At 39.3% G+C, this 12055-nt stretch overlaps 1 protein-coding gene across 1 annotated transcript; it reads left to right on the top strand.

Annotated features, from left to right (window-relative positions):
* The first annotated feature begins 1270 nt into the window (after nucleotides 1-1270).
* Nucleotides 1271-11951, top strand: map2k2a (mitogen-activated protein kinase kinase 2a). The gene is made up of 11 exons (XM_041791564.1): nucleotides 1271-1976; nucleotides 2172-2382; nucleotides 4770-4916; nucleotides 5061-5138; nucleotides 5635-5686; nucleotides 7737-7861; nucleotides 8478-8691; nucleotides 9680-9744; nucleotides 9854-9915; nucleotides 10071-10116; nucleotides 10213-11951. The coding sequence occupies exons 1-11, from the start codon at nucleotides 1888-1890 to the stop codon at nucleotides 10321-10323; spliced, it is 1200 nt and encodes a 399-aa protein (XP_041647498.1). The 5' UTR covers nucleotides 1271-1887; the 3' UTR covers nucleotides 10324-11951.
* The last annotated feature ends 104 nt before the right edge of the window (nucleotides 11952-12055 follow it).

The raw sequence follows: 12055 nt of genomic DNA on the forward strand, positions 1-12055 counted from the left end.
AGATGCAACCAAAGTAATTAGAAGAACCTTCATCAGGCAGCAAGATAATGACCCAAAACACACTACCAAAACAACCAAGGAGTTCATCAGGGGCAAGAAGTGGGAGGTTTTAGACTGGCCAAGTCAATCTCCAGACCTAAACTCTATAGAGCATGCATTGTACTTACTAAAGAGGAGACTGAAGGGAGTAACCCCCTAAAAAAACAACAATCGAAAAGGACTGCAGTGAAAGCCTGGAAAAGCATCACAAAAGAGGAATACTAAAGTTTGGTGATGTCAGTGGGTCCCAGGCTTGATGCAGTTATTGCAAGAAAAGAGTTTGTGAGTAAATATTAAGTCTTATTTAATTTAATCTATTTTAAGTCTATCCGTTCCAATACTTTTGCTTACCTTAAAATGTGGTGTTTCATTACAAATAATGCTATCTACTAAGTTGTGTATCAGATCCAAATGTAAAAAAATAAAAGCTGAAATGTTGATCTCTTGTCTCATATTCATCTTTTGTTGTCAACTCCAAATGTTTTCAGTCTAAAGCAAAAATAAAGGAATTGGCCTTACTGTTCCAATACTTTTGAAGGGGAGTGTATGTATGCTCATTTATGCACTCAGTAAGTGATTGGAACTACCAGGTTACAGTAGTTTTTACTTCACTGTGGCAGAGTTCTGCTGGAAAAGAAAATCTGCATCTTCATACATTTCTCAGCAGATGGAAGTACGAAGGGCTCTAAAACCTGGTGGTAGATGGCTGATATTGTTGACTCTGCACTTGATAAAGGAATCTAGAATTTATAAAAGTTTAACTTTGTGGAGTAAATCAGAGGAAAAGGAACTTTTACATGATAATCAAATTTTTGAGATGCACATATATTGTGCAAAAGAAAAACACATTCCTTCGGGAATTTATCATAATAAAAAAGTGCAAATGTTATTATTTAGATAATGATGTCAATTCCCATTATGCCCTAAAGCAATTTTGTTTTCAACCCAAGATGTACCATTTTTAAAAATTATATGATGAAGCTCTTTCCTCTTGATCCCACTGGATGGCAGTCATGTACTTTACTGCCTGTTCATTCACTTCCATTAAAACACAAAAAGCTGCAGATAACAGGGGGGGGCTTCAAGGCCATTAAAATGAGCAGATTTTAGTTTGTGTTTTTTTTTTTTTTTTTTTTTTTCACGATCTGAGAATATATGACCTATCCCGACAGATTTCTTCATCTCTCGTCTGAACTTGTCAGGCTGCCTCAGTCTCGCGCTGTGTATGCAGGGGTGTCACAGGTCTGATGCTGCAGCTGCTGCTTCCTGTATTGTAGCACCACCAGCCTGAGCCAAAGCCCTTTTCGCTTCAGAGCTTCACACCCTGAACTGAAACGCGGAGGAGTTTGCTTCTCGGACGCTACCGTCCAGCGGAGGGAAACCAGAGGAGCCGTTTTCCAGGTGTAGCTGCTGTTAAAGGTCCCGCTGTGTTGATAAAGCGGAGGAGCTGCACATTAGCACTGAGAGACGCAGGGCACGAATTTTCAGGAGCTGGTGCTAGCTAGTAGTAGCTAGGCAGCTAATGGCTAGTGACAGCAGGTAGATAACATAGGAAGCAGAAAACTAGAAAACTATGTACAACAGAAGCTATAAATGCACGGGACAACAACCTGGCTTATGAATGTCACCTCGGTATGGTGAAGTTTACTGAAATAGCTGATTGACATGCTACCGAAAGTATACTAACTTTGCTAACGTGAGCTAGCCAAGTTACTAGCCTGTCTGTCTAGGGCTGATCCTGTTGCTTTTCTGACTGAGTTCCGTACAAATTAAAGGCAGTTTTAACTTCCCAGCCAACTGCAGGTTAGTGCATTATCTAAGAGAAGTGTACCTGGAATAGTGTATGAAATGGCTCCTAAAAGAAGACCCGTTCCCCTGAACATCAGGCCCATTGGGGAGGGACAGGCCACCTCCAACACCATCGATGCTGCATCTGAGTAAGTAGATCCAGAATGAGTTTTATGAACTGTACCTGTGTTTGATGTTTGTATGGATATGTCATCACCCACAGCTAGTATTGTGTATTATTGTCCCATGGGCCAACATTCAAATACAGTGGTCAATGTGCTCCTATACTAGTTGGCTATCTCTGTTTATAAAATCTTGCTTAATCAAGTGTCTCCCCCTCACAGAGCCAACCTCGAGGCCTTACAAAAAAAACTGGGTGAGCTGGACCTGGATGAACAGCAGCGGAAACGGTTGGAAGCTTTCCTCACCCAGAAAGCTCAGGTTGGAGAGCTCAAGGATGAGGATTTTGACCCTATATGTGAGCTGGGCGCTGGCAATGGAGGAGTGGTCAACAAAGTTCGCCACAAACCTTCGGGTTTGGTCATGGCTCGAAAGGTGAGGCATGCTGGTAGCTGACTTTAAACAAGGTAGAAATTCTAATGCAGATAAAGGGTTTTCTTTACCCTGCTTTTTTGTTTGAATGCAAAACACTTTTAGTGTTTGCCTGTGTGGGCCCCAGGAAGAGTAGTTGCTACTTCGGTAGTGACTTATGAGGATCCAAATAAATAGATTAGAAATAAAAATATAACATTAGCACACAAAGACATACAACGACAAATTAGTCAGGGAGTACCCTCTCATATCATAAGCTATGGCTTTTTTTTGTAACTACATCTTTTTAATTGCAACATAGAGCTGGAAGTGGCCTGCTCTGCTGCACCCACTTCTGTGTGAAGGAGCCAGATTGTCTTTACATATGCAGAAATCTACATGATGCACTTAGATTTAATGCAAACATAAATAACCACAAAATTATTTGACAAAAATGGGGGATCTTAGCATATCACAAGTATATTCTCTCATCATAGAATATGATTCAGAACATAACTTTGCTATATGTCTTAAAGCTCCTCTGAGGAAGATTTATCTGGTTATAAAAAAGATTTAAGTTGATAGTTTTTCCCCTTTATTAGCAATTAAGGCAAACAATACTCCCCACATAAGACTAAATATTTCTAAACTGTAATTTTTAATGTCTTAACCCTCTGCTGCTGGGCAGGTGACTTTGCCAAAGTGGCCTTTTAACATCTTGTATGCATTGGACTTTAAAAACACAGGTTAAGGTTTTGGTTTATGATAATAAACACTGCTTACATACAGTGCATTCAGAAAGTATTCAGACCCCTTCATTTTTTTGATATGGTGCAGCCTGATGCTGCAGTGAAAAAAAATATACTCATTAATTTAGACAGTGTACCCTGTCATAACAAAGTGCAAACAGAATTTTAGAATTGTTTGCAAATTTATTGAACAAAACTGATATCACATTGACATAAGTATTCAGACCCTTTGCAAAATTAATGGAATTTTGCTCAGGTGCCTCCCACACCTTGACTTGAGTTCACCTGTGGTAAATTAAAATTACATTTATAGTACATGATTTGGAAGCACATTGAGTTGTTTGTAAAGTCCACGGGGGCTTTCATGTGTTTTGCACTAACCTGAGGCTTCTGCCATAAAGCCCAGATTGGTGAAGGGCTGCTGTGATGTTTGTCCTTCTGGAGCTTTGTCCCATCTCCACACAGGATCTCTGGAGCTCAGTCAGAGTGCCCTGAGTTCTTGGTCACCTCTCTCACTAAGGCCCCTCTCCCCTGATTGCTAAGTTTTGCTTGGCCACCAGCTCCTAGACAAGTCAAGATGTAGAAACATCTTAGTAAAGATTGGGAGAAATGGAAGGAACCTGAGCTGAATTTCAAATGTTGTTGCAAAGGGTCTGAATACTTATTTCAATGTGATATTTCAGTTTTTTTTATTTTTTATTTGCAAAAAAAATCTAATACTGTTTTCACTAACACATAAATTATTTTTATCAACTGTAGCATCAGGCTGCAACTTAACAAATTGAAATAAGTGAAGGGGGTTTGCATACTTTCTGTGCACTGTATGTTTGGATAAAGTTATGAAAGAGACAGGAGTTGCCGCTTTGTTCACAGTTGGTCAAAATCAACACAAATTGAAGATTACTGGCAGCTTTGAACGAAATCCGGAGGGATCATTATTAAATTACTCTAATTTGTGCATGCTTCAAGCATACACATCTTTAAGTGTGTTGACAGGCCAATACCGAATTTACCTTGAAAAATCTAAAAATGTGAGAATCATTGATAAATACTGATGTTTGTTACTTTGTGGTTGTTACCGCTGTTTGATACAGAAGGTGTATTCAGACTCACTTTTTCTGAGTCAGTGATTAAAGTACAAGATGAACTCCGGAGTAGCTATGTGTTCAGAATGCCTGATAAACCACACAAAAGAAACTTTTAATTTAGTTAGGTTTCGTTTAGCAATTCCTCCCTGGGTCTGCAACAATCTTACAATGTGACAGTGTCATGACATTTTACAACTAAAAAACAACATAACATTAATAAAAACCATATTCTATACATCTTGCATCATGCTGTCTAACATTTCAACACCAACAGAATATGACATACAAAACCACAGCAAGACAAAAAATAAACTAATACACAGAGAACCCCCAAAAATACAAAAGTAAAAAAAAAGGATAGTTTCTAACATAGCAAGATGTATTTCATGCATTTACATCAGATAACAGCCAGTTGTTGGTTAGTCTAACATATTAGTGGTATGACAGAACTTATTCCTATTTTATATCTTATATATTATAATTATGATAAACAGCATCAAAATTATTCTTATTATTCTAACTTTAATCATGGCACAAACACCGCAGTTTATCTTCTCATGCTTTCTCTCCTCAGTTGATCCATCTGGAAATCAAACCTGCCATCAGAAACCAGATTATCAGAGAGCTGCAGGTGCTGCATGAATGCAACTCTCCCTACATTGTGGGCTTCTATGGGGCCTTTTACAGCGACGGAGAGATCAGCATCTGTATGGAGCACATGGTGAGAGACAAAGACTATGAGCAGTCCTCCTAGCTTTGATTGATGCGGGTGGATACCAGTGTGTGGTCTTTGTAAGTGACAGGAAGGTCAGTTGTTTTTATCAAAAAGATAAGTGCAGCTTCTAACGTTAAATTCATTTAACAGGATGGCGGGTCGTTGGACCAGGTCCTCAAGGAAGCCAGGAGAATCCCAGAAGAAATCTTGGGAAAAGTTAGCATAGCTGTAAGTAGCTCACTTGTGTTGTTACGTTTATAAACATTACAATAAAGTTATTTTTATATTGATTTGAGAAAATCTTGTCAGATATATTTGTCATTTTTTAAGTGATTGCAATCTTAGTTTGCCATTAATATGAAGAATGTTAAAAGCATTTTGTTGTGTAATATAGTAAAAGGCTTTCACAACGATGATGCATATGCATGATCATATTAACTGTGCACATGCAAGACCATATATATCTTTTATATGCACTGTTAGTTGTGGGTGGGTGTCCCATAGTGTTGCTTAACTGTACCTCTGCTGCTCAGTCTGTCATCAAGGTTTAATACATTATATTCAACTTACACATTAGATTCATAGATTCTATAGTGGTGTATTTTGAATTGTTGTCTACACTGGGAAAGTGTTTTGTGTGTGTGTGTGTACAAGAATGACATTTTTCTCCATTCAGGTTGATAGTATTGTTTGTTTTGTGAAATATTTCCTCTGCTTTCTCCAGGTATTGAGGGGATTAGCCTACCTGAGAGAGAAGCATCAGATCATGCACAGAGGTAAACTGTCAGATCCTTATTAGTGATGTTTTAGAACGCATAAAACTAAATCCAAGTATCTATTTTCAACCTACATTTTCTAATTTGCAACCTTTAATGGAAATAAGACAGAATTTATGTTCTGATTTCCTTACTACCTTTTTATCAAATTGTTTTCTGTAAGGAATTTACAAAAGGGAAGGCTTGTGAACATGTGATCTTTGGCCAAATGCAGACACAGTAACAGATCTTTCTGAGATATATTTTGGTTGCTTTGGTCAAGCAGAAACCATAAAATGTATAGAAATACTGAATGTGTAACCTATTATAACAGCAACTCTGTCATGCTCTAGATTACACATTTAATAAAATATGAAAAGTATTTTTTACTCATGTTTGTTATGTATAAGTTGATAACTGCTATACTTTGGGCCAAAGATTTTTTTTTGTTTTTACAGATGCTTTAAGCCAGTCAGCCAACAGAAACTCAAGACTAAGTAAATTGTAGGGTTTAAAGATCATATAGAAAAAAAAGTGTAGGATTAATCCACTTATTTTACTACAATTGTTCTGGTAAATACTCTGGTTCATGCTTAGGCATACTAAGAAGGAACTTTTGGGGAATGATTAGTATTCATGTCTATGACTTTCCTTTTTTAAGAGTACTTGCAACTCCCATGAACTAGCCTGTACCTTTTCCATAAAGATTTGTATTGATGGTCTTCATGCTTACCCCCCATATGCACTGCATCAACATGTTAAGAGGTTTAGCACACTCTCCACAAGGCAAGCTATTATTTGGGAATATCACGAGTTCTGATGAAAGAAAATCTCAGCAAGAAATAAAAATGGCTTAGTAAAAACCATTATCTTGTATTTAAACAAAATCACAAGTCACACTATAGAAGAACCAAATGCAGACAAGTTTTCCATAGCACAGCTGTGGGGAGCGGTTGGTTTGTTGGTAGAGAGGGACAACAGTCAGACCCCGCAGTGCTGTGGATTCCACAGTGGTACAGGGTCGGTGGTACTCCAGGACAGTTGTCTGTGAGTTCTGGCGGTAATTACAGCCTCTCAAGATGTGATTATACAGCAGCCGCGCCTTGTTGACCCCTCCCTCTGTGTCTCCCTGCATCCTTCTCCCGCTCTTTCATGCTACCTCTTTCTCAGGCACTCCTCACGTGTCCTTGGTCAGTGGGAGGGGTCCCACACCACAGAAGACAGATTGCAGGGCTCAGTTTTACTCCACTATTTTGCAGGATGTTTTTTTTTTTTTTTTCAGGGTGAGCAGGAAATGTGGAGGACCAGGCTTGTTTATAACAGGGGTCAGTCTGAGTTGTAGTTATCTTTTCCATTGCTGAATAAATGATATCAAAGACAGACCTAGGGGCTGTCCATGCCATCCTCCTAGTCTTGGTCTAACATTTTTTTAAACTCCAAAGTCTACTTATTTTACAAAAAAAAATTATGCAAGATGTTTCGACATTTTTTTTAATATTACCCTATTTTTCAAGTTGTCATATTTTTTCTGATCTTCTTCTTTCCCAGTTTTTGACCTGTGATCATTGTTAGTTTGACATTATTGTTCCTGAAATTGTGGAGCCACCATCCTGCTAAAATGTTCATAAATGCTGTTTAATTTGTGGTGTATGTAACAACATTTTCTGCTTACACATGTAAGGCTGGGGTCCTGAAACAGATGGCATTTACTAACCAAAGAGGGAAAATTTGTCTGCACATGGCAGTGTCTCACATAAGGGAAATATTTATATGAATGTTTGACAAAGTCATATATACATTTTTCCTATATATACACCCCTGCCTATAAATGTGCTCCAACACATGCTGCATACACAAGGCCTCGTGTATTTTAAACACAGCATTGTAGCAGTGTCCTTCTTTGCTATTTGTGCAGTAATAATTCTGTTGTAAGGAGTCCCCTCTTAGTCTGTTTGCTGCTGAAACGGAATAGTAGCTGTCTAGTATGGATGAGAAAAAGTACTGCATGAAGACAAGTCTCTATAAACGTGTTGTAAATTTGTTTGTTTTGTACATCCCCTCTGCCACATAGATGTCAAGCCCTCCAACATCCTGGTCAACTCTCGTGGGGAGATCAAACTGTGCGACTTCGGTGTGAGCGGCCAACTCATAGATTCCATGGCCAACTCCTTTGTTGGAACGCGCTCCTACATGTCGGTGAGTCAGCTCTGCACGCTTGCGCCCCCACCCCTTTTCCTCTGGCCCTATCCCCACTTTCCTTCTGCTCTTTTCTTACATTGCTCTTGCTCAATGGCTCCGCCTTCTGCCTTCTCCTTCATCTGGCCCACCCTCTCTCCCCTGCCAAGAAGTGAGGGCTGTGCCCAGGAAAGGGCTCTTTGGCAAAGAGCAAGGCAACTGTGCTCTTTCTCGTCCTTCTTTCCCCTCACTCTTAGACACCTGGTGGGTGTGCTGCTGAAAGCTACTCATCTGTCTCCCCCTGTTTACCTCCCTCACACTCAAAGCACTAGTGATGTAGACACTCTTGTCCTTTAATGAAAATCAGGGCACATATACCTGCCTCTCCATATATGTAAAATAGTTATAAGCTACTCTTCACTTCTTGCCAAACCCTCCCATTCTCTGTCCTCTTGCCCTCACCACACCCCTGCTCTCTTTGCCACAACCCCCTTCTCCACCCCCACCCCCCCCTCCCATTCTCCTCTCCACCACTTCCTGTGCTTTCTCCACCCAACCCTCTGCCCAACCTTCTCTCCCGCCTGCCATCTTGGCTCTACCTGCCTCCCTCTGACGTAGATTGTGTGTTTCTCAACAGCCGGAGAGACTGCAGGGCACCCACTATTCGGTTCAGTCTGACGTATGGAGTATGGGTCTGTCCCTAGTGGAGCTGGCAATCGGCCGCTACCCCATCCCTCCACCAGACACCAAAGAGCTGGAGGGTATCTTTGGACGGGCAGTTATGGATGGGTCCGAAGGAGAGGCTCACACCAACATGCCTAGGTCCAGACCACCAGGCAGACCCGTGAGCGGTATGATGTGCAAAAAACCAAACATTTATACAAGTCGAGATTGCGATATTCAGTGCGGCCATCAAAATTGTCTGCCGTCTCTTATGATAAAACAGAAATTATATAAAATTGGGTGCCGAGGACTTGTGTTTTTTTTTCAGTGGTATTAAAACAGGTGTTGATATAATTTGAGTTTTACTAGTAACACATTGATGTTAATAACTGGTAGAAAAAGGAGGATGAGTGCTACACAGAGTCAGAAATGTCTGGAACATTCTTGCCAGGTTGAGGTGCTCTTCAGGATGAGAGGACAAGCATATAAGGCAAAAAGAAGGAAAAAAGACTTGCTAGCATTTCAACTCTGAGTCTTCAGGAGTGGAAGTGCGTAGACATCCCTGTTCAATAAAAGATTTTTATAACAACAGAATGCCTTGGATATTTTAGTATTGACTACTATCTCTACCATGGACTTTATTTTCAAGTAATCTGACGGGCCATTTTTTCTTTTTGCAATGATAATTCTGGTATTGTGACAGCCCTAGTGGTTAGAGACTTATGCATTATGGATGCCTCTTCTAATGTCCATAAGTCTGGTCCTAAACTCATGATTGTTACGTTTTAGGAGCATCTTGGAAGGAATTTTATTAAATTATACCCATCAATTTCCCCTAATATATCCAAGTAAACAAATTTAGGCATAGTCTGCCATTATAGCCCAAAGTCTTTTTTCTTAGAGTATCAGCATACAAAACTCAAGGAATCTGTATTGAAAATCTCTAAATTAAATTAAATTAAAAACCAACAGACAGCAGAACCAGGGCAACAAATCTTAAAACAGACAAGTTTGATTTTTTTGTGTCTCCATACTATAAATCCGTCTATTACCATAATACGAGATATTTTCTTTACAGGATACGAACCTCCCAGTATAATATGATTTTAAAGTTTGCTTAAGATATTGGTAGAAGAAAATCCAAAGGATTCTTTAAAATGTTCTACTTTTTCACAGGACATGGGATGGACAGTAGACCTGCTATGGCAATCTTTGAACTTTTGGACTACATTGTAAATGAGGTCTGTGAAACATGCTCTCTTACACATTTGCCTCATCACAAAACTACACACTCTGTATTTGTATTAGTTGTTCTTGTTTTTGATCTTTTTTTCCTTGCTGCCTCCACAGCCGCCCCCTAAATTGCCACATGGAGTCTTCACCAACGACTTCCAGGAGTTTGTGACAAAATGGTGAGCACTGGCAAAGACTTAAATTTGGAATACTGAGAGTTTGAACTTCTTCACTAGATGGTATAGGAACTATTCTGAGATCTGAGCTTGTTTGTTTGAAAAAAGGGCTTTCAGTGACATGTTTGTAACATTTTTGATGTCACTCATGTCTGCAGTTTGATCAAAAATCCAGCTGAGCGAGCAGATCTAAAGATGTTAATGGTTGGTATCTGAACTCAGTTTTAACCTGATAGTTTATTGGTTGTTTTTGTGATGTCAGCAGTAAAAAAAAATTCCCTTTGGTCTTTTTTCTTTTAGAGTCACACATTCATCAAACGTTCAGAAGTGGAGGAAGTGGACTTTGCAGGCTGGTTGTGCAAAACCATGGGCCTTAACCAGCCCAGTACTCCCACCCGTGGCAACGAGTGAACAGGCACCCCACTGCCCCGGCGCACCTCTGGGTCTTGCTTGCATACACACAAATATACTGCGCGCACACATACACAAGCCATTACAGACACACACATATTGGCACTTTTTTCATCTTGCTCTTGAGTAAAACGGTTTTTGGCCTCCCCCTCATTTATTTCTCCACCAGCAGCAGGGCCCGTTGAGTCATTGTACTGTACGACCACAGCTTCACCATGCCAGTGAGGAGTGTAGCCACAGCCCACTTTTCCACACTGCTACAGAGGATGTAAAGCACTGAAGGGCTGCCAGTGTGTCAGCTGAAATGCATTGATTAAAAAACTTATTTTGTATTGTTGAATATGCTGTATTAATCTTTTCTAAGGAGACAGATGATGGCTTTTGGGACTGTATTTTAATAAAAGACCTGCTGTAGTGATTTTCAGACAGAAAAATCCCATCGTATTAAGTACTTACAAATTCTTTATAGTTTTTAATCAAGGGCCATGCAGCTATTTTGATTGAAAATCCCTATGACAAACTTGTCTGTGATAAAATGTTCCCTTTCAATTACCTCCAGTGTGATAATCAAATATTTAGGTAGAGACTGCAAGAGTCCTTTTTAGTTTTCTCTGTCTGAGAGAGCACTCCATAGATCAATTTGTGGACAATTTCACAAACCAAAGAGGGTACTCATGACTACTAAAGTTGCTTAATGCCTGATCAGTTTTTTGTATGCACATTCATTAACAGTATATCAATGTACTTTGAATGTTTTATTTTACTTTTTCATTCAGTGATCTGCACTCTGAATGTGTTGACATTGTTTCCTCAGCATACATTTCAATTCACATCCCACACTGTGTCTCTCAAAACTTGAGGAGGCATATGCTGTGGAGGCCTGATATATGCCAGAATGTCTTTATTGACATTGAGAATACAATGCTCAAATGTATTCATGGGATTATATAGCATGGTTTATCTTCTATGTGTATTTGTTTTCCCAAGATCATGATGGGGATGAATAGCTGTTTTTATCAAAAGCCTGAATATGAAATTTCAATCATGTTGACTTATTTTGCCTTCTTTTCTCTTTTTGGTGTTGGTCTGTAGTTTCCCCTGAAGTGTATTTGGTTATGTTGTCACTGTACTGCCACATGTGGCGATCCAAGCTTTCTCTTGGGACAGTCAGCCCAGAGGTGAGCTTTTGGAAAAGACTTGGGTTAAAAAAAAATTGATGACCTTTTCCCCTTGATTTTTTTTTAATCAAATGAGTAAGACTTAACTTTGAAGTAGTAGAAATGGTTTGACTGAACATTTTAACCCTGGTCAGTGTTGGTCACATGTTGGTGGTGGTGTTACTTGCTAGCCTGCCTTCTTGCTAGAGCTCTTGTATTCTCTCTGCTTATGGCTGCCCTTTCTTATTCCCCCAGAAAATGTGCATTCGTTCAGAGCAAAATGAATGATTTGTCACTTGTATGTGTACAAAGCTATATACAAAACAGGAGTACTATTTTGCAGTCTTAATATACAAATTTTTGATTTATGTAAATGACAAGGGAGAAGAGTCATTTTATTATAATATAAAAATGTGTTGGATATGGTTATAATGTATAAAAAGATTGAAATAAAACTTATTTGTGAATGTACTGCCAGGTATTTATTTATGACTATGACTATCATTGTAGTCCACTGTGTAATTGCTATGAATGCTAGGTTTTTTGCCACTGTTTTTTGCATAGACCTGGAGCAG

Source organism: Cheilinus undulatus, linkage group 7 (assembly GCF_018320785.1).
Source record: "Cheilinus undulatus linkage group 7, ASM1832078v1, whole genome shotgun sequence".
Lineage (NCBI taxonomy): Eukaryota > Metazoa > Chordata > Actinopteri > Labriformes > Labridae > Cheilinus > Cheilinus undulatus.

Bases quoted from the DNA above. Each gene is read 5' to 3' on its own strand.
- map2k2a (XM_041791564.1), top strand. From the start codon at position 1,888: ATGGCTCCTAAAAGAAGACCCGTTCCCCTGAACATCAGGCCCATTGGG. The intron at 5,687-7,736 runs GTAAACTGTCAG...TCTGCCACATAG, and splicing joins GCATCAGATCATGCACAGAG to ATGTCAAGCCCTCCAACATC. The intron at 9,745-9,853 runs GTCTGTGAAACA...CTGCCTCCACAG, and splicing joins TGGACTACATTGTAAATGAG to CCGCCCCCTAAATTGCCACA.